Genomic DNA, 23877 nt, shown 5'->3' on the forward strand with positions numbered 1-23877 from the left:
GGCATTAGTACATTTTTATTTTGTTTTATTCAAATTTTAATATTCTTATTTTTAAAGAAATACTGAGTTAGTCTTCCAAATTACAGAAAATAACTTTTGAAAAATAAAACATTTTATCAGATTCAGAAATACAGAATTCAGAATGGCATAGGATTTAAAGAGTATTTGATTTTCTGTCTCCTCTGGTGTCTTCTATTTCAACTATTTTTATCCCAGAAGAAGATTTATATTCTACTCTAGTGCATTCTTGCTTGGTCATTTCTGAGTTTATAAAAATATATAGGATGGAAAATCAAATCAGCTAAAATCCATTTTGTTTCAACACTGCCTATCCCCAGGAGCACTAGAATCAAATAAAAATACAGTGTGAGTTTAAAAGGAAGCTAAGTGTAGCATACTGAGCTAGCAGCTGACAATCCCAGGTTTCAATGAAACTTGAATCAGAACACCCTAAACCCATCGCAGAAGAAACTGGCTCAGTTTGAATGAAAAATGTGGAGAATGTTAAACTGTCCTGGGTAGAATATGTCAGTTTGTTCCACCTTGTACAGTTTTACATATAAAACCCAAAGATACACTCTGGCCCCTGAATATTTTTCACCCTTGGACACTAAGGGGACTGAGGTAGAGGAACACCAGCACCAGGAACCTGCTGCTGCCCAGGTGTAGGATGGCCATGTACTTTATTGTGCAAATCTATCCTGCTCTGATTTAGCTTCAGTTGCTCTTGGTATAAAAACACCCCACAAGCAAATTCATGTGATACAGCAGAGCTTTTCTCCTTAAGCCATGTCATATTTTCGTCATGATGCCAGATGCCCTTTTCTGTCTCTTTCCCTGGTTATGAGAATTGATGTTTAACACAGACCTATGCTAGTGGGATACTTTTCTATATGAGGGAACTCTACAAGAAAATGCCAGGCTGGCATGAGGCCACCACCCTGTATAAGTGCCACTCACAGACTTTCTCTGTAGGCACAGGTGGCCCTTTCTTGAAATCTGCTTCATATTAAGTGTCAGAAATGCTCATAATTCTGGACATACATAAGTCCTGATGGGATGCAGCCACAAGTGTTGAATGAGTTGGCAGATGCTATTGCGAGGCCACTCTCATTTGTTTTCAAAAGTTCATGGCAACTGGGAGAGATTCCTGAATCCTGGAAGAGAGCAAGTGTCACTCTCATCTTCAAGAAGGGCAGGAAGGAGGACCCCAGGGAACTGCAGGTCAGTCAGACTTACCTCAGTCCATGGGAATGTGATGGAGCAGCTAATCCTTGAAAACATCTCCAGGCACACTTTTGAACTGAAAAATTGTGTAATAATTGCAAAAAAAAAAAAAGTAACTATTAGATGGTATCTGTTTATTTAATACAATTTTTAAGACACACCTAAATTCAGTCTCAGTACTACTGAGGTGTATATAAAACTTAGTACGTGCATGAAGTTGTTTTTCTTTAATCAGTGCTAAGCGATGACTTCTTGCTCTCAGTATAGCTGCATAATTGCCATTTGTTACTGACAAGGTACTGAGGTTGTCTGTTGTGGACTACATCTAAACATATATAGTAGGTGTTGGGATCAGTAAGAATGCACACAGTAAAAGTAAAAAGCAATTTGAATGACCCACTGGTATTTCACAGTAGCAAACAATAAATGAAAACCAGACTCTATTTTATTTTTTCTCTGTGCTTAGGGAACAAGTACTGTTCTGAGAGTACACTTCCTCTTCAGGGTGTATTTTTTAAGTGGCATAGTGGGATTTAGTCACACTACTCCATTAATTCCAGTGGGCCAGAAGTTACAGGCAATTGGATTAATTCCTGAATTGTGTTCAATTTATCAGTGAGCTGTTGCACATGCAGTTGAGGGAGAGAGGGGTTGAGAAATGGAAAACGTGCATTGCAAAGTCAATGTTCCTTCCTGAATCCTTTTCCTGAATTTTATGAATTTTGCCATGGAAACTTCCTGAAGCTAGTAAAGTATATAAGATGTCTATTATTATTGAAATAAGCTTGTTTACTATTTATTTGCTCTTCCACTCAAATGATTCATAAATTTCCTTTCAGATTTCATGGAACCAAAATCTTTAAATATAAAGACCTAGACTTTTTTTATCTCTCTTGTGAAGGTTGGGCAGCCTTCCAAAGAGTAAGTCTGTGCTTTTCTGTATTAAAGGGATCAAAGGAAGGAAGGCAGGCAGGCAGGCAGGCCAGTATGGCTTGTGAAATCTTAAAACAAAACAAAACAAAACAAAAAAACAACTAATCATATTTAAACAATCATCAGGTTTTCATTAATAGAGTTGGTGTTCTGGAAAGAAGTGAGGGCTGTGTGGTGGCTTTTACTACCTTGGAACAGGAAACCCAAAGCACAAGCAGATTTTGTGTAAAACATGCAAAAAAAAGGACATGCAAATAACTGGGGGGAAGGGTAGGAGGGGCTAGCCTGCATATTCTAAAATATGTATAAAATTAATCTGCAATTACACACGCTAGGCTAAAATCCTTTTGGATTTGAAAAACAGAAAATATGTAATGTTAGGAAAAAACAAGAGGATAACCAGTAAGGAAGAGATTTGGCTTGGTACTGAGCAGTACAAATTCAAGACATCACTATCATAATAGATATCATTATGAACTAAAGGTCAGCATCTCTGCAGGGACAAAAAATAATCCAGAAAGTCCACCACAGCAACGTTCAGTTTTCAGAAAAGAAACTACATGCAAGGGAGGAAGCCTGCTGAAGTGGAGCCGAAAGGGCAAAATATGTGAAGACACTGTGGAGACACTACACTGGAAACTGAAAACAAATCCATATTATCAAAATAGACTCTTGTAAGAGCTAGAAAGGTGGAGTGGGTAAAGTAAAGAAAGCTACTTGAAGCAAAAATACATATAACAAATCATCATGTTTAAGAGTGTAAAATCATCAGAACCAGATGACTATTTGGTCAAGAGCTCTAATGAAAGTATAAAATAGCCAAAAATATTAACACAATTTCCTTGTTTAAAATTAGCTTTTTATGAGGAATGGAAAGGGGCAAATGTAGTGATAGTTTTAAAATAGTATGTAGCTTTTTTAAAAGTAGATGTGTCCTACATCTCCTAGTGTGCCTCAAAGGAGACATAAGAATGTTGATAAAGGGGTGTAGGCCATTTTGGTGTTCCACTAGGATTTTAAGAAGGCCTTTCAGCAAAGAAACTAAGTTCCTGTGGGATAACAGAGAAGTTCTTCATGTGGATAACTAACCAATTATCTGGTTATTTCCTGTCAAAGATGGAAAACAAAAGGCAGAGGTCACTTTTCCCAATGAGGGAGATGATTATTGCTTGTGTTCCAGGAGGTCTACTCTGTCCAGCATGTACATAAATGAGCAGGAAAGGAAAATTGATAATGCAGTGGCACATCCTCTTGATGATACAAGCCTATTCAAAGTACTTAAGATGAAGACAGATTGCAAACAGGTATAGAAAAACCTCACAGTACTGACTGGAAGCAAAGTGATGGCAGATGAAATCAACTGCTGATGAATCTCAAGAAAAGCATGTGGAAAAACCTGTCCCAACTTTACATGCACAGTAATGAGCTCTCCTTTAGCCCTTTTAAACATTCCTTTAGCACTCGTGAAAGAGATTTTGGAATCATAACAGACAGTCCTCTGAAAACTTCACATCAAAATTCAGAACTGCTCAGAAAGCTGAATGAAGTGCTAGGAATTACTCAAAAAGCAGAAAATAACATGATGCCGAAGCATAAGTCCTTGCTGTATCCATATCATGTCTACCCTAGGCAGTGTTTTGGATCCCAAATCTAAAAAAGATAATAGCTCCTGTACAAAGACAGAATAAATGGAGTAGGAATGGGGTTTGTCTTGTGTAATTTCGTATCTGCCAGGTAGCTGTCCGCATGTGAGCTTGTTGCTGAGGCTCCCAATGTGGTCAATGAAAATCTGCTCCGTTCAGTTGTTGCAATTCAGAATACAATTCATGCCATCCTATAGTAAACTCTTACATTATGTTCAACTCCTGGTTGAATATAAAGGAACCATATGGCACCTGCTTAGATGGAAATACCTTTTAGCTAGCCACATTTAATCAAATATATCTCGGTCTTTGTGTCTTAAACAAGGAAAAAAAAAGAAATATGATGGGTCATTTGTAGAATCTGCAACAGCACAAAGTCCGTTAAGAATGGCTGATCACTGTCTTTCGTGAGCTAGGAATTAGGGACAGTCTGAAGCAATAGGTTTAAAAAAAGCAAAAAGGACGTGGTTCTTCAAGCTAAATACTAATACTGAGCTTTCTATAGGGTATTTTGGATGGTGAAAGCCTATGTTAGTTCAAAAATCAAGTAGAGAATTTCATTGAAGATGAATCCATGAGATCTGATTGACATAGAAATACAGCTTCTGGCTTCAGAATCTAAAAGACCCAAATTGCTGAGCTGGAAGAGCACAGCAAGGGGCAGGTAAGCTGGTGCTGGTGCTTTCCCTTACCTGCTTCCCTAAGCAGTTGTGTTGGCCACTATCAGACAAGGGACTGGGCAAGATGAGCTTTTCATCAGATTGATTATGGTCACTGTGTGTTCTAGACTTTTAATATTTGGCTGGTTAGAGTGTCTATGGTATGTGTCTTACAGAGTTCTTATTAATTTTCCAAGGCATTTTGAAATATTTTCTAACAAGACTGTACCGATCATTTAAAATCCAATCTACCACCTACAGTATCACACACCATTGAAATCCTTTCTTGCTTATGGACAGTTATAGTGAAGATTATTTGGGGCTGTTTCTCCTGTAGCTGTTCACAGTGAGAAGTCATTTACATCCTGAGCAATTTAATTGGTTAAAATAGGTCTCCTTGTGATAGTGTTACACTACTCACCATCTACATTTGTTTTTAAATTACTAACAATGTAGTTCTCTAAAATTTTCTGATATAAACTTGTGATATGTATTGTATTTTCCTGCAGAAGAAAAAAATAGAAAAATGAATCAGTCTTATTTATATTTCTAATAATCAGTTTGTATAGGATATTTCTGGAAAACAATTCACTTACACTGATGAAAATCACAATCCAGTAGAACTTCTGAATTTCTGCTTCTACAGATGACAAGTACTATAGAAGATATTTAACTTATTACTGTTTATTAAATTGCATTACTATTTATTGATCTGCATTTATTCTACTAGTGTTTTTATTTTATATAGAAATGTTTATGATGTATAATTTTTACTTTCATTATATATTATTTTTATTTTATATTATATATAACAATATATATAAATATACCCACATGTATATTTATATACAACATGAGTATTTGTAGCACTAGCTGAGAGGTGTTCTCCCATCTTGGAAACCAAGCTACTGTGGAGTAATAGAGCTGATCATCCCAAGTATAAGCCACAGAGTCACATTTGAGGGCCTTGGGCCACTGAAAGTAGCAGATAACAGAAAAAAAGCACAGTAAAATAACTATTTGCAAGTCAAGTGTTCACACAGCGGTATACATATCTCTTCAGCCTTTGAGGCCTTTACCTTACGGGGACAAATGTCTGGTTTTAAAGCATGGTGTTTGTTCTCTGAACTCAATTACTACCTAAAATAATCAGGCTAAGCATATGTATAATTCTGTGGGATAAAACCAAACGTGAGATTTTTTCCTTTTCTTTGTATCACAGACCTTGCTCTAGACTACACTGCTTTCTCCAGTAATGTCAGTTGTGTTCCAGTGGTATAAAACTGGTGACATTGAATTGTTATGTCATGATTTGATGTGTGCCTGTTCTCTCACATTGTGGCACTTGCATCGTTCTCTGAGCTTTCCTTTACAAAACACAAATCACTTCTGATTGTGTATTTTACAGATTTATTATGAGAGTCATTCGCTGTGCATGGATGCCACATAAGACAATCTAACTCCTTATGTTGTAGGGTAATTTAATATAATTAGTGGAAGGCAAGTCTGGTTTCGAAAGACATTTGAGGAGCAATTTTTCAATGATGTTTACCTTTAATGCAGTACATGGCATTCTCATGCTATTTGCTCTTCAGGTTCACTGAGATACTGGATGGGCTTTTTTTGACCTTGTTTGCATCACATGTTGATGAGATGGTTAGTAGGCAATAATTTCAGCTTCTTTAATAATCTAAAATGTGATGCAGACCACATGTGATCTGTATTAAAAAATGCTGAGAGAAAGGAGCTAGAAAGCAAGATTAATATAGCAAGTCTGTCTGCAGACATCACATGGCAATAAAAAGTGCTCCTGAAAAATGACAGAATTTGTCCCTTAGAAATAGCTCATTGTTACGTTTTGACATATTTTATCATGTTAAAGATTCATAAATGTCTCCTTAGAAAAGACAGATATGGAACAGCGGAAGATCTGCATAGATATTCCTCTCTTTGATAGAGTTATGGTGCCCTGAATTTAACTGAATTTATTCAGATGCATCATGGAAGCATCATCATCAGGTTGTTGCTTTTAAAACCAAGAAACTTGTAACTAGCAGCTTCTGGTTTTCATACGCTTTACTGAAATTATTAGTTAGACTGCTCTTATGCATAGTTTTAAAGGTTATCTTACAAGATAGGTTATTTTATTTTTTCTGAAATATGAGTCATGTAGGCCAGTTTGGGATTCATAGCAATAAGATATTTTTTTTTTGTACTTTCCATTACTGACCTTTTATTTGTAGCACATGAGACTCTCAGGGTAAGATCATGGCCTTAGTGAGGTCTGTAATAATTGTATCATTGCTTCTCTTTTTTTATTTGTCGTATTTGGGAACCATAGTCTTCCTCTGTTTTCAGCACTTACCACTCCTGTCCACCTAAGGAGCATGTGCTACACATACATGAAGGACAAGGCAGGAGAGAAGTATGCTCTGCAAAGCACAACCCAGTGGGTGTGCTGGTTAGAGATTTGGCTCAAATGGCTGAAAATCACTCTGAAGATTCCAACTTTACATCACCATCTGAAATGCTGGGCCTTACCCTTGAGACGCAGGGTCCATTTGAAGTTATCTAAAAAGACTGTCAGCTGTATAATGACCAGTAGACTACTTCCTTTCAGCTTCACATGAATACTTTTACACTACGAATCAGCTGGTAGCAGAGCAAATGAAGTTAGTGCTTATCTTTATTTATATTTATTTCACACAGGTTTATCGAGCAGAAATGGTACCACTTAAAGAAAAGGTGCATCAAGTCAATGAGCTTGCTCACCGGTTCACTCCCTCTGATATTCCACTCTCCCAGTACAACCTCAGTTGTGTGGAAGATCTGAACACAAGGTGGAAAGTGCTACAGGTACATTTCCTATGATTTTTTTTCTTTATGCTGCATTTAAGTAAATACTTTTTTATTTCTGTGAGCTTGCTTTTAGTCTGGAACAGCACCAAAGGTGTATTAAGGAATGAAAGAGGACGTGGGCTTTCAGTAATGGTGCCTCTGTGAGAAAAGGAGTTAAAGCTGATGCTGTATTTTCATATGCTTCCAAATACTTTATCAAGTAGAAATTGGTTAACCTATTGTTTCATACGGTTAAATATAAAATGCTTAATATTTACCTTTTACTACTAATATTATTTACCTTTTACTATTAACATTTAGAAATTCTTGCTGCCACATATATCATGTTATAATCCCTTTTAACTGGGTTATCCATGTTTTATGGATATTTTTATGGTGTATAGGGAACATTCACATAAGACAGTTTACTTTTGCTGCTTCATTCCTTCTACTATTGTTTAAATAATTTTCGGGAGCAGCAATTTTAAACAAACTCCTCGTAGGCAGATTAATGATTCTGTGCAGCAGTACATATAAAGTCACACCTGTAGAATAAATTATGAAATTACAAGGCATCACATGAATTCAGGCAATTAGAGGGGCTTGGTTATGCAAGTAAAGCTGTTAAGAAAGGGATTTTATAAACTGAGATATAATGCAGGAAAAATATTAAGATATACTATGAAATTAGGATGAACATTGACTATAAGTTATAAATGCTGAAAAATTTAGAAATTATTTGGATTATTTTGTTTAGATATGTATCACTTAGAGTTTTGGTTATTTTGTCTTATCTTGTGATAGAAACTTCAGATATGTATTGTCTTTCCAAAATGCACTGTATCTTAGCTTGGAATTGTAGGAAGAGTGTGCATGGGAGAGAATATGGAAGCATATATGCACTGGTGTATGGTAATGTAGGTTCCACAACAGGGGAGTAATGCTATGATTAAATGAAGGTAATTGCAATTAAATTTACTTCATTAAGTTCTGGATTTTGCTCACTATTTTATTTTTTGCCATACCACTGCTTTACATTTTGAAATGGTGTCATTGTATTTACCTTTATATATTGTAAAAATAAGAAGGATGGAGGGTAATAAAGAGTTTTGCCATCATTGTAAAACCAAACATTAGCAATGGACAAAAATGAAGCAATTCCCTCTTGTCCTACATACAGATAAAAGATCACAGTGCTGTCAGCTCTAATAGTCAGTAAGATGTTATTGCTTCTTTATAGCTTCTCCAAAAGAAATCCCACAGCTCTTTGATATCTCCAGTTTATCACCAATTCATGCAAATATTAACAGGATTTTCCTAAATCAACAGTTTGCAGTGAGAGTACTAGTTTAAGTGAGAGAACATTGGTCCAAGGACTTTGGTCATAATATCCAGATTTTCCCAGATCCTCGGGGTAGAGTTCAGGTAATATTATTAAAGCAGATCAAGAGAAATCTGGAAGATAAAATGAGTATTCCTAAAATATTTATCCCGTGTATAAGAGAAATCACATCTGTTTAGTTTCTTTATAGAAAACAAAACAAAACAAAACAAACAACACGCACAGTTTGCTATGATTCATTGAAAAATGCCTTAGTTCGCTAATATAATAGTTAACTGAGTTCCAGTGGTTTGCTGAAATATACTTAATTATTTCAGCAAGAAATAAAGGAAGGCGGGAAGATTTTTCAGAGTGAAAACGTCTAGGTTATGGAAAAGTCAGACAAATTTGAGAGAAAGCTAGAGATAAATATTTTGTTGTTATTATTCAGGAAAACATCAGACAGAGGGCCAACTTGACATCGTAGATAGTTTAAAAATACATAGGACAAAACACATGTTCACCCACATTTCAAAGATAATATGCTCTTATTCCACAGAGCACAAGAAGCATCGTGAACAATTCCATTTTCATTGTAAATTATTGTCTCGATTCATCAAATACAGAGTATTTGGAAAACAAAGTGCTTCATCTTCTAAGAAGACAGATGCTTGGAGACAGTATGTCAGAGTGAGATGATAGAGCTGATAGAACAGATAGTTAATTGGAGTATTATGGTTTACTGTCTTTTTTCATATTTACCTAAATGTCATCTGGAAGATATAGAGAGCAAGGTGAAAACACTCCAGTAAATTTTTAAACACATCCTGAGGGGAAAAGACATAAGAAACCTTGAAGGATTATCACGTACAAAAGGCCAAGATGTGACCCCTGGGAAAAAGAAGAGCATATCTGTTCCTAGAATATGATTTTTCTACTTAAAAGGGAGCAGAGTTTGAGACATATTAAGAGGCAGAGCTCATTTAGAATGGAATGGAAAGGGATAGGATAGGATAGGATAGGATAGGATAGGATAGGATAGGATAGGATAGGATAGGATAGGATAGGATAGGATAGGATAGGATAGGTTAGTTTACTTGGAAGGGACACACAACAGTCCAACTGTTGTACTTATGAGATCTAATGAACGTTGGCAGGGTTTAGAGTATCATGTATTGTTCTGTATTAGGGTTAGATTTACTTATGAATGACCAGCACTCTTGTTAGGTGTGATACTTTTTTTTTTTTTTTTTGGTTTATGTAAAACCATTCTACTTTCAAGATAAGTTCCTATTATTTTTTTCTAGTTTTCAGTTTCACTGCTTGGTGTTTTTTTTTTTTTAATTTGGCTGTGTTTTTTTTTTTTTTCCACTCCTTTTTTTTTTCTTCTATCTTGATTATTCTTATATTAATCTCACATAAAATGTCTCCTTAATCCTTCAGTTGTTTCATCATTTTTTCTATTGATTTCCACCTTCGATGTATTTTTTATGTCTTTCTTTTATACTACTCATATTTTCTCTTTGGCTTCTATTCATTCCTTTTTTCAAAAAAAGTATTTTTTTTTCTGTGTTCCTGCTCTTCTGTGCCTTTACCCATATTACTTCCCTTATTTCTATGTGGGTTCTTTTTATTATTATTCTTTCCATTTTTTCTCCAGCAATAATGCTTCTTAGTTTACTTGTCTTTTTTTTTCCCCCTCAGAGGTTAGATCTCTCTCTCTCTATCTCCTAATGGGGAAAATATTTCTTACCCATGTATCCCATTTCCTAGGAAATATCACTGCAGGAAAATCATAAAACAGAAGCTTCTGTGCTGTTGCTTGCCAGGAAGACACCCATTCTTGGTTATGTGAGAGAAAAGTACATAAGGACATAAGGTTTATCAGATCTGAAATAATAGAGAATTCTTGAGTTATGAGAAAATTGCAGAGTATTGTGTAGAGGATGAAATGATGTATCACAGTATCACAGTATGTTTGGGATTGGAAGGGACCTCAAAAGATCATCTAGTCCAATCCCCCTGCTGGAGCAGGAATGCCTAGGTGAGGTCGCACAGGAACATGTCCAGGCGGGTTTTGAATGTCTCCTGGGAAGGAGACTCCACAGCCCCCCTGGGCAGCCTGTTCCGGTGTTCTGTCACCCTTACTGAGAAGAAGTTTTTTCTCAAATTTAAGCGGAACCTCTTGTGTTCCAGCTTGATCCCATTACCCCTTGTCCTATCATCGTTTGCCACCGAGAAAAGCCTGGCTCCATCCTCATGGCACTCACCCTTTATATACTTATAAACATTAATGAGGTCCCCCCTTAGTCTCCTCATCTCCAAACTAAAGAGACCCAGCTCCCTCAGCCTTTCTTCATAAGGGAGGTGCTCCACTCCCTTAATCATCTTCGTTGCCCTACGCTGGACCCTCTCCATCAGTTCCCTGTCCTTCTTGAACTGAGGGGCCCAGAAATGGACACAATATTCCAGATGTGGTCTCACCAGGGCGGAGTAGAGGGGAAGGAGAACCTCTCTTGATCTACTAACCACCCCCCTTCTAATACACCCCAGGATGCCATTGGCCTTCCTGGCCACAAGGGCACAGTGCTGGCTCATGGTCATCCTGTTGTCCACCAGGACCCCCAGGTCCCTTTCCCCTACACTGCTCTCTAATATGTAATTTCCCAACCTATACTGGAACCTGGGGTTGTTCCTACCCAGATGCAGGACTCTACACTTTCCCTTGTTAAATTTCATTAGGTTATCCCCCGCCCAACTCTCCAGCCTGTCCAGGTCCCGCTGGATGGCAGCACAGCCTTCTGGTGTGTCAGCCACGCCTCCCAGCTTAGTGTCATCAGCAAACTTGCTGATAGTACACTCTATTCCCTCGTCTAAATCGTTAATGAATATATTGAATAATATTGGCCCCAGTACTGACCCCTGAGGCACTCCACTAGATACTGGCCTCCAACTAGACTCCGCACCATTGACTACCACTCTCTGGCTTCTCTCCTTAAGCCAGTTTGCAACCCACCTCACTACTCTATTGTCTAGACCACACCTCCTCAACTTAGCTGTGAGGATGCTGTGGGAGACTGTGTCAAAGGCTTTACTGAAGTCAAGGTAGACCACATCCACCGCTCTGCCATCATCCATCCACCTTGTTACATGTCTTGTTTCTTGCTTTCTCAACATTGGGACTTTCATAAGATCAGAGGAGAAAATATATCATTTTAAGCCAAATCTTACAGAGAGTTAATATTATATTAATTTTACAAACATAAGAATAAGACCAACCATATTCAGTCTTTTGCAATCTTGCACAGTGGTTGTACAGTGAGATAACACTATTAGTGAATAGTATCAAATATTACTGCAGAATCTTACCAGAGCTTCTTTTATATTTCTGCAGTAATGCATGTTTGCCATTAATTTACCTTTTTTTATGTGTTCAGTTTCAGTCAATATACACTGGAGTTTCACTGAAAGAAAAATTTATGGAAAGCACTCAACCAATTACAGACTCAACCAGTCCTGGTTTTGAAGTGTTGTGTGGAGGTGTATTTCATTAATGAAAGATAATGCACTCAGTTCAGCCACTGAAAGCTGTATCATCATTCATGGAGTTTAAGTAATGTGAAAAGAATTAGCTTCATGCCTTTAAGAGTAGTTTTGAGGAAAATATGCTGTTTATTTTTCCATTTTCCTTAAGCATGAGAGGAGATGAAATCTCTCCAGGGAGCTATTTGTTCTGAATTTCACAAGGAGCTCTCATGTTCAGATCCTGTGTGCTTCAAACAGTATATGTAATTAGATGATCCTGAGGGAAAACACATCTTGCAAACTCTTGCTTAGTTCCAGTCAATATTTGAGGACCCAGGGAGACCAGATTTGGCAGGATTTATATACACTTTGCTTTGGTCAGAGATCTGGTTGGTGTAATGCTAGTCAAAAGGCAAAGCCTCTGACATGTAGAAGAATTTACAAGTATCCCATAGGGATACAGTTATCGAGAAAGATTTAGAATAGAACCCCTAATAAGCTGAAAAATATAACAACAGTCTTTCATCCAAAAAAATTATCTCTTAAGAGATTTTGCCATAGTATTAATATTTATATTCCAGTGGTTTTAGTCCAGCAAGTTGTAATGAACTGCAGTCATTTGTGAGTGAACGGTTCTGTCCATAATAGTGGGTCCAGCTTATAGAGTTTGTAAAACTAAGCAAGCTGGAGGAAGCATGTAAAATCGCTAGAGGTAAAAGAGCCTTGCATATACATAGAGAGGTAAAAACACATATATGTATACACACATACATAGTTGGACGTGATGATCTTAAAGGTCATTTCCAAACTAAATGATTCTGTGGTTCTCTGATTTCTATATGTCAAGTGTTAAAAGAAGCATTAGCCAAAATTTCAGTATCGTTCATCACACTTCAGCTCATCTTGCACCAGTAGCCTTTGCTCTCCAGCATGTGGGGATTTGAAGATTGACGTGGCACAGAAGTGTGCTGCCTCTTGTCAAAGGGTCCAGCCACAACTACTATTCTGTTCCCACAAACAGCTTGTGGGAGCTGCTGAAGGAACAGCAAGCTTTCGATACCACTGCAGACAGTTATCCAAAGTTATATCATAATTTCATTTGTACTCTTCTGAGTACAGGCTCTTTACTGTGTAATGCACACTATTGTAATGAGTATCACTGCAATGTGTTATTTCAGAAAACAGCATCTTGTGGGTGTTTCACAAATATTAGCTTGTTCTTTCAATCTGTAGTAAGAAATACGAATGAATCTTACTATCTATGTTTGCAGAGGAACCAACATCGAGAATATAAAAGCCAAAAAGGAAATTCCTTCTTTCGGGAAATCAATGGGGAATTGTGACTGTGCATCAGAGTCTTACTGGCCTCCATATGTAAATGTCCCACCAAATATTAATGATAGGTGTTTTCAAATATTTGTTCAGGTCTAGTGAATCTCTCAAAATCTGAGTCATGGGCACTTGGGGGAGCAGTCCTCAGCTCAAACCCTGCTTTTTGTAGGGCATGGACATCAGGGCAAATAAGTTGCACCAAAATGTAAGTTGAATTCAGCACCCCTGACCTATCATAATAGCTTTTAGGTTTGGGGTTTTGTTGTTGGTTTGTTTGTTTGTTGCTTTATCAATTTTACTTCACCTTCTGTCCTCTGTGCCTTCTCCAAAAAAACACCAAAAAAAAAAAGCCACAACTCAGAAAATAAGTGAAATAACAATAATACATATGTAGAAGAAATGGGGTTTTTTTCAGGTCTCTCACAGTTGAATTGAAAAAAGTTTACCAGATTCTCAGGTCCTTTTTTTATTTCTCCATGTGTAATGTGATAATGGTTTCAGGGAGCATAATTCAAGTCTAAACCTTGTAATTAAGATTTGAATTTGATTAAGAATATGCTCTTATATCACTCTCCCTAAAGGAAAAGAAAAACCTCCTCTGGTTCTTTACAGTTCAGTTGTCCAGTTCTTACTCCATAGGAATGTCATACAGACAAGCTCTAGTCATATAAATAAAGACAAAATCTGCCTTGACTTTTTGTATATCTTATATCGCAAGAAAAGTTATTTATTCCAAATAATACAGTGAGTCTAAACTAGGGATATGTTAAAAGTGGATAGATTGGCAGATGATGCCACAGTAGCAAGGAAGATCTTTCTTCTTCTGCAGGAAACAGTAAATGTCATATCTATATGAATGTACTATATAAAAAGCAGTTTTTTATATTTTTATATTTGAGCACGATTACCTTTCTATGATCTTAGCAGCTTCTCTTTCCATAGTGTCATTTCATTAATTTTCATAATGAATTTGTTTCTATATTTTTGCTTTTCCTCTTTTTTAAACTCTGTTTTGACTTATGTAATCTGCAAGGTAGCTGACAAAAGCAGGAGTCAACTTTTCTAAATATATGGAGCCAAAATTCTAGCTCATCTATAATTATACTAATTAGGGCATAATAAAATCATGGTTCTTTTCAACCTTGTAAACTGAAATTATTTCAGTAGTTGCAGATTTCATCTTCCCAGCAGAGGGAGATTTTGATCCTTTTTGGAAGCTGAGATTTCCCATCAGACTCTTTAGTTAAAATGTTGGTTTGTATAGTTCATGAGAACTGGAACTTCTGCCAAAACCACAGTTGTCATGGCTCTTTAATGGTCTCTTATTTATTTACTTGGATATGCCAGTTGGCTGCAGAAGTCATATACCCATATATTTTTCTGCATTTCTGTTCTCTTGAGTCTCAGTTTTGCTCAATGTTTGCCTGCAAAAATATGCATATAGATTCATTTTACAGTCATTCATTTTTGAGAGATCCTGCTTGTTTATTTCTGTAAGCTGGTGGAGGAAGGCCAGCTGTCTGGATTGGGATTCAACTTTTCTAATGAAGTGTGTGTCAAAAAGTGGAAAGATTCCTTCCTAAATTAGGAGGACATCTTCATTGTTCTTGGTGGCATATTTAGGGCAATCAGTGAAAGAACGTGAGTATTTAAGTATAAACAGACATGGTTATCATCAACAGCTATGCCAGCAGGATAACTAATACAACCACATTAAGGTTATGATGTTCTGTGTGAAGAATTTCAGTTTGTTGAAAATGCAAATGCTTTCGTCACTTTTTGTTATAGAAAATACATTCATTTTAGAGTTTCGTTATCCTTTTGGATTTCCTGTACTTTGGAATTTTGTCCTCTATGAAGATTTGTTTTGAAGAACCATGCAAAAGAACAGCAATTTACCCTACTTGATATTCCCCTTTCAGTATGCATATATAGATTTTTTTTGATGTATTTTTTTGTTTGTCATATACGTGCATGGATATATAGGATTATAAAAGAAATTAGTTACATTCTTTACAAGTACAAAGAAAAGCACTGAAAAATTATCAAATGCAGGAAAATATGTTACACATGCAACCCAAATTTAGCACTCTGTTGTACAATCTTTGCATATACAATATATTCTGTAAGATCTCCAATTTATCTGTTTGATGGATAAATGATAAGAAAAGAATGGACATATTAGTTGATATATGTTAGTCTTGTTTCCTTATAATATAAGACTTATGCAATTTACTTCCCTCGGTCAGCAGTTATAGATTACATTGGGCAGCACACATCTATATGAGTCACACCAGACTATATTTAGGATACTGAGGAAAACTGACGTTATGATATTGTTGAAAATGTATTCACTGGAAACCAGCATCCACTAGTTCTGTTGGTTTTTAGTCAAGCAGTTTTAGCTAAATCATTCAGTTTATAGCTCTTTAACTTATTTACTAACTACCATTGAAACCATACTGAAGGTAGAATTATCATGTACTTTAAAGTTCATGATCCATAATAACTGAGCATCTTAAAAACATTAACTGAAATTATTTCTGTAAAAGTGCCTTTGACAAGGAAAGTGGAAGCTACATTTGAGAATTAAAGCTCTGAGTTTCAGTCCTACGAAGATGTGTAGACTATAAGAGCTGGGAGTTTTTAATTTGGTTGCTAAAATTGTGCAGATAGCATCAATTTTTTCTTGTCTAAATTGAGAGACTATGGCCTGATTATTTTCAACACCTTCTTAGGTGTGTGACCTGATTTCCAAACAGCTATGTTTAGGCTGTTCATTATGAAAATTAGGGTTTTTTTAAGGTAAGAACGTATGAGGGTGAAAAGCTGGGAAGTACACAAAGTTAGCAGCAGTCAGAATAGTAAAAGCAAACAAGGACAAAACAACAATGAACTTTGCAATTATAAATTATTCTGCAATCCTGACTTGCACAGCACAGATCCCTTTTCTCGCCGAAACATTATCAGCTGTCAGAGCTCATAATTCAGGGGTTAGATTTTAAAATGCAGTAGAATAGGACAGGATGGTGTAGCGTTTGGGTAGGGTGGGATACTCTGTCCGCTGTCTGCCGACACCAGAAGGATAAGTCTGAGCAATTCCCGTTTCTGCTCCGTATCCTGGAAAGGCTGGATGCTGCTGACACAGATTGTCTGTCCATTCATCCCAGCTTGGTTTGAAGTGAGGGTATAGCAGATCTACAAAGTTTGCTTTGAATGTGGAACATGTTTGTCGCATATAGAGCGTTCACATAATTTAAGAGCTGTCCTGTAAAAGTTCTCCGTAATGTGATTTTCAGGGGCTTGTAGCTCGATGAAACCTTAATGAATATCCTTGGAAGCAGTATAAAACCTCTTAGAGTCCAAGTCCTGGTGCTAAAGTATTATTAAAGATTTTTAGAGGGAAAGAATGTAAATCTGACAAAAAATATTGCTCTTTCTCCTCATTTTTTGCTAATCTCTTTTTCTGAAATGCTGTGAATTTTTTTTAGAAGGAACTTAATTTAAAGTAATTAAAATCCCAAGCTAGAGAAATAATATGCAAATTTCCAATGCAAAAGGTTAATGTTAGCCATTTTTTTCTTTGTTGAGTCATTTTGTGTCTTTCTGACACATCAATTACATACTATATCACTGCAGATATTTTTACATCAGGCTGTCTACTTTCATATGACAGAGAGCTTTTACAGTCTTTATGCTATGCAGTATTGTGTGCTATATTTTCTAAATCTTTTTGCTTCACTAAAAATTTAAGCTAAGTAAGGTATTTTTTGCCATTTTAGAAAGTACTGTTAACAATAGTGTTTAAAATAGTAAAAATGTCAGGAACATCAAGCTGTGATACAGTTTTAAACCCAGCCTTTGTAGATGATTATGTCTCATTTTCAGAGTATTTTCACAAGGTGCTCCCTAAAAGTGCCATTGTATTTTTTGTCACACTTTGAGTGAAGCTGAATGTTGTGTCCTTTTATAAAAAATTCTGGGCAGTGTGGAAGTCATGTAATGATATGTTAACTGTATAGGAGGGCACTTTGTAATTAAAAATGGCTCAGCTCCTGATACGTGTTGTGTGTGCAAAAGTTTTCAATAAAATGCTTCCTAATTTGGATTCGCCCGGCATAACACAGCCAAAAGGTGTTATTTCAAGATGCTCATTGTTTTCTGTGGCTCATATAAGCCATTTGATTCTTTGTTTGCTGTTACTTTAATACTGATACTGTAATAAGCTTTAGAAATGCACCCCTTAGTTGCAGAACAAACATGCTTGTAATATCAATTAAGGTTCTTGACCTGAAGCTTACAATTTCAGTCTTTGTCAATATAAACTTGTTATTTCTTTTATACCTGGAGAATCACAGGAACATCCAAATCCTGTGTTTATGGAAATTAATTCTTCAGTGTATGCCATTTTATTTGGGAATCCTCATATGTGTAGGTTAAAGACAATATTAGGTTTTTCTCTTCCATTTTCTTAGGTGTTCAAAGTTGGTTCTCTGCCACAGTTGTTCAGTTTAAAGCAAAATTAATGGTATAACTAATTAGTGTTAATCAATCTAGAAAAATAAGCATAAGTCAACATTTGTAGGTAATTTATTCATTGTGTTGGATGTTGTCACCCATCCCTCTGATTTCTTATATTGGTTGTGTTTTGTGTCCTTTTCCCCCAATACTTTAGTTTATGACTCATTTTAATCTGTAAAAAAAGTGTGTTCTGTCCTTCTTATCTGACACATGGCTGATAATACAGCACTTTTTCAGCAGTGCAGTGATTTTTTGGGTATTCAGAAGAAATAGAAGAATGTGTCTTCCATAAAATAGCTTTGTGTTTCTTGTATATCCCAGCATTCCAGTTCCTTATCTCAAAACATCACATTTCAAATCCTGAATTGACTTTGTCTGTACTTTTGCCAGCCAAAGAGCTAAGATAACTGAATCTGGTTTGCACATCGGTTGTCATAGCTGGCTGCACTATATCCCTGAAGCTGGCTAGGTTTACCTTTAAAGAGAAGGGATTTATATTTTTCTCATAAAGCCTTTATAACTTTATTCAGCGGTGGATGACATGTGAAATACTGTCAGACCAGTATGGTCTGTGGCAGAAATCATGCAGGCTCACTCTCTCACAAAGTGAGGTTCTAAACTTTTCCTTCACCAGTGAATAGGAGGTCAAATCACAGCAAATAAAGTTTCTGAAAGACAGAGGCGAATCCAATTTTATAATCACCACTTTTCTCTCTCAATATTGTGTACCCATGTCATTAGATTGTGCTCATTAATTCCCATTATTTATGGGATAAGCCTGTGATGTTTAACAGTACCAGGTCATGCTGATTATTTCAGTTTTCCCAATGACGCTCTACATAATTTTTGAAATTATTTTAACCACCTTGTGCAAGAATTTACATTATTTTAGATGAGTATCAATTTATGGATCAGAAAATGACATTACGAAACTTGTTTAAATTAGAATGAAATTGTGTTGATTTGGTGTAAGTCACAGTAGCCTTTTAATTTTATTATAGTTCTGATAGTTACTCAGTCTAAGAGTCTGTCATATTTCCTAGAAAAGGGGGCCAGAAAAACAAATTCTATTTAATATAAATTTGTGTTTATAAGTATTTATTATTCTACAGGCTCAGGCTCCTGAATCGCAGCTGATAGTGTATTTGTGATGTGAACTGCACTACAGTATGTGGAAAGGGCTTTGGATACAAACTACAATCTTATGTATTCAGCATGTTTATTGAAAGCATGGTTATAGTTGAGGAAAACATGGATGTTTTAAAATCTCCTTCCATTAGTCTGTGAATTTATTCTAAAAAATAAATCATGGACTCTTTAACATAACACTTACATGCTACTATATGGCATTCAGTGGTAACACTGCTTTGTAACATAACAGGTATGAGGCAGATTTTAGATTGGTATGTTAGAACTTAAGCCATCGTGGTCCATTGGCTTTGTCTGCCCTGCCATCCCTCACAACTGAACTGTTATCCCTGTTGAGCTTCCATAGCTCAGATATCCTTGTATGACCCAAGAGCAACATTTGTGCCCTTTTGTACCAGAAGGAAAAGCCTTCATTTTACTGTTCATCAAAGAACATTCAAGGAAAGATGTAAAAGCTGAAACAATAAAAGGCCTGATTTGCTGTTTTTAGAGAGCTAATAAATTCTTAAACCTTTAGATAGGAAATTGCATTTGCTCCTGATCCTTCCAGCCCTTTGGATGAGTAGTCGGTAAAATATGTATTCACAGTCGTACACAAAGTAGATTTCATGAGCTCCCGGGCTATATTATTTACATGTTCAGTATATTCACACAGCAGCATTACTACTTAGAGATACTGTATTTCGCTGTCTTTCTCATATTCAGACAGGCTCTAACTTGCCAGATTTTTTTTTTTTTTTCCTGAATGAGCGTATAACTAACAGATGTTTGGTTTTGGCTCCATGTCTACATTCTTTGAAAGCTAGAGAATTAAATTGCTGACATTCAGACAACACTAATTCGCATATCCAGGGAGCCTAATTTGCCATCCCTGAGATCCTGATTCCTGGTGTTCATGGGTTTAAAAACCATTTCAGTGACACAATATAAGAATAGGCTGGGGAGCTTCAATAGTGTGCTCCTGCTAAACATAATCGCATTTTATAAACATCTGCGTCATTACTGGTGTGATTCATCTCTAAGCTGTATACAGCTGTGTTTCCAGTTTCAATTAACAGTCCCTTAATTGCATATCCATCTCATGTTACTAATTCAGTTAATTTATTCATAATTAAGAGTATTCTATTTTCTATGAAGGTTTGGTGAGCATAGTACATTAAAAGAAATAAAAAACCCTAAGGCTGAGGGATTTTGATTCTTACAATAGTCACATCAGAACAAAAATGTCATTCACGCACACAAAGAAGATGAGATATAAGGAACATTTCTAATTTTCTCACTGTCGAATGAGAAGCCTTTGGAAGGATCTTGCTTTTTGTTCAAAATCAAATGGCAGTATGAAAGTGCTCTTTTGTCCTCTTTATGCCCTTCTTCCTTCTGCCCAAAATCTAATGTAATCCTATAGTTAAGACTGATACAACAGGTTTTAATATGTAAGAAGAAATGATAACACTAAAAAAGGGTGTTACCAGAGCAGAAGTATGTAGAAAACATGAATCATCCTGTCTCATACATTTTCGTCCTCGAACATTTCTACTTTCGAGTGCAATGCATTTAAAAGGACGTGCATGATTAGGAACTGTGAGATAACTTAAAAATTGCAAGGCTAGACACACTCAAGTGGAAGACAAGGACCAGAAGCAATTGCTTTCTAAAAGATATCTTTTGTATATTAGTACAAGAATATTGTGTGCAAAATGGTTTAGAAATGCTAGGGGGGACAAAAAAACAACAAAACAAAACAACAAACAAACAAACAGAAGAACCAAATCAAAGTAAAACTTATTGCAGTTGTTGACAAACTAATGACATTCTTCACTTACCATTTTAGCAGGAATCCTTACAACTCTCCAGTACTTCATAAATACAGAGATACTCTCTTCTCTGTTATCTTTACAAGCCCTGCTGAGACATTCTTTCTAGGAAATGTCTGCAATACTAAGGCATTTTATGTATAAATGGTCCTCTAAAAAGAAGAAAAAAAAAAAAAATCACAGGTTTTTCTGACTTTAGCATGAAAAATATTTTGCTACTTGTATGTTATCAGTGGACAGGTGAGCAGAACATTGAAAATTCACCATCCCTTTCTGGAAAAGAAATACAGGACAGTCTTCCCCTTTTAAAAACAGAAATATTTGTTAGTCATTTTGAAGTAAATATTGCTTCTCAAGTAGACTATCATATTTTTATACTTTGAAATAGACATAGGGATCTGTAAGTTGTACAGAAAACATTGAAATAGTCTGATCAATATGTTTCAAGCAGACCTGCTGGTTTGTCAATGAGAGCTGCTGAATCCCTTCTAGCTGAAAATCACAGTCGGCTGCTGCTTTTTCCTTTAATCTTCTGCTCCTTCCAGTCTCCTTGACACTCTGTTCAGTTTCTCTCATTGCTCTTTTCCTCCTTGAAGTTTCCTTTCTTCCTCTTCAGTTAAGCTTCTCCTTATCTGTCTTACCATCTACAATCACACCACTACTTAAAAAAAAAAAATAATAAAAAATCAATTAAACAAAAAAAAAGACTAGCAAGAAGAAAATCATTAAACAACCAAACAGAGAGCACAACCAGGAAATTTATAATCTAACATGAGAAAAAAAGAAAGGAAAGGAGAGAGAAAACATGGAATACGAAGTGCAGGTGAGGTAGGCTTTTAATCACGGCAGTTTTATGAATCACAACTCTTTCTTTTCCCGAGGAATGTCTGAAGATTAGAGTTAGTGAAAGCTATAGTCATGCTCTAAGCAGACTTCTAAAACTCTTCAAAGCAGACAGTCTCATAACTTTCTTTTACTTGTCAATTATTAATGCTGGAATGTAATCTTGTGAAGATAATAAAAGTTTGAACCATTTCAACCTTTTAGCTGCATACTCTGTGTATTTAGCAAATAGAATGACAGTTGCCGTGCTAACCTTGCTGTATGAATTCCAGGCTGCCCCACCTTTTTTGATTAAAATGGTGATTAGGGTTCAAAGGAGATTATAGCAATTTGCCAGGGTCCTGTTTCACTGCAAGCTCAAGGCAGCAGAGAGTGATTCAAATGTCTCTAGAAAGACAGATTATCACAGGTTGATCAATCTTCAAGCTCTTATGGATTTTTGCTACCTTTGTTATTTGCGTACATTCTGCAGATTTTACTATGCAAGAAGGGAAATCAATTCATTTTCTGTACACAAAAAAAAGTTCATAATTTTCTCTCTCTAAAGACAGATGGGTCTTCAAAAGAGAATGCATAGCCCTCTCAAATTTTATCGTATTATTATCATACTCTTGAAGATTGTTGTTTTTCCTTTTCCTTTTTTTTTTTTTATTCTGTGTAAAAGGATAGGGCGATTGTACCTTTTACTTCAGCTGGTAGGTTTAAACCTTATGGAAGTCTATGTGCATGTAAACCTATGTGAATTTGTATTTTAAAGAGATTTGAACAATTTGCTTGTTTCTCTGGAGACATGCCTAAGCCACAAGTTGAAAATAAATGTAATGTCCTCATCTCAAATCATCTTCCTGCTTAAATTAAGTTTTTCAGATTGAGGTTTGGGTTCAGATCATTTAAAAGTTTTCAGGTTTCAGTTCTGAACCCTCTGTTTCATGACCTTAGTTATGGGACTGCCATCCATGTTTTTTTTCCCAGAAGTGGACATTGTGCATGCGGTATTAGGAAAAATTTAGTTGATTTTTATCTTCTGCATACTTTATCGATAAAGAAAATAAATACTTATAAAATATTGGTACATTTTTCTGTGTTTGTTTTGTGTCTTTAACCTCAGAGGACAATCTTGCTTTGAGATTACTCTCAGAACTCCTGAGGGAATTGGAACAGAAGGATGTGCCCACGTAGTAGCAATCTCAGTAGCATATGAGTACAGTATTACTGTGCTTGTGATTGCTGCCACTTACAGAGTAAGCCTTTCAAGTGACCAGCTCCAAATCTCAGTTCTGAATGCTCCATTAGTTTAGTTGTCATTTGTTTTACTACAGCATATTTATGTATAATAAATTAGTGTCTTTTGCAATAAATAGTAGTCTTGAACTGTACGTCAATTGTTTCTCCCCCACCTCCCCTCCAAAGAGTAACTCTTCAAAGACTGTTCTCTAATTCGAAAATAATGCAATAATAGACCTCCCAGCTCACTGGACATGACTTTGTCTGTATCAGCCAATACTTAAAATGTTTGTGTTAGATGTATATGTGTTAGGTAAAACAAGTGTAGTGATTTGGAGTCACTCTCAGGTGGGAAATAGATCTGTATTTAACTGACCACTCAAATAGCCTAGCCTGCATCTGATCAAGCAAGAAATCAGTCAGTAAAAGATCGAGAAAGGGAGAGGGATTGTTTAGGCCACTGCAAGATCAGAGATATTCCAGTCACGACAAAGCAATCTGCCCCGCTGACAGGATGCCCGCATCTGCTCCGAGTTGTGAGTGCAAGTGATGTGCGCATCACCTGTGCTGGTCCCGGTCACTTCCATGGAAGGCACATTCAAAGTCAGAAGGATTTATCTCCCTGTTTCCTGGTCATGTCAATCCATTATCCTTCCCTTGTGGAAAATCTTCAAAGGTTCTTGGCCTGTTATTCTGAATGAATAAGACTGTGAAGATTTGAAAACCTAGATTCGTTCCTGAGGTTTTTGTGTGCGCTGTCCTCCCACTCTGAGGACTGTATAAATCCCATTAAAGCACAAGCCTCTCAAATTACTTCAGCAGGTTTTGAGTGTTTGGCTGTGGTTTTG

The 23877-nt window shown here is 36.3% G+C and overlaps 1 protein-coding gene across 26 annotated transcripts in view; it reads left to right on the forward strand.

Moving 5' to 3' along the window:
- Window positions 1-23877, forward strand: part of DMD (dystrophin) — a 1272535-nt gene that overhangs the window by 1093541 nt on the left and 155117 nt on the right. For all 26 annotated transcript variants that reach the window (XM_065049958.1, XM_065049956.1, XM_065049960.1 and 23 more), the window contains one exon: window positions 7172-7318. In XM_065049958.1, the coding sequence (XP_064906030.1) occupies window positions 7172-7318 (147 nt within the window). The remainder of the gene's footprint in view (window positions 1-7171; window positions 7319-23877) is intronic.

This window comes from Columba livia, chromosome 1 (genome assembly GCF_036013475.1).
Source record: "Columba livia isolate bColLiv1 breed racing homer chromosome 1, bColLiv1.pat.W.v2, whole genome shotgun sequence".
NCBI lineage: Eukaryota > Metazoa > Chordata > Aves > Columbiformes > Columbidae > Columba > Columba livia.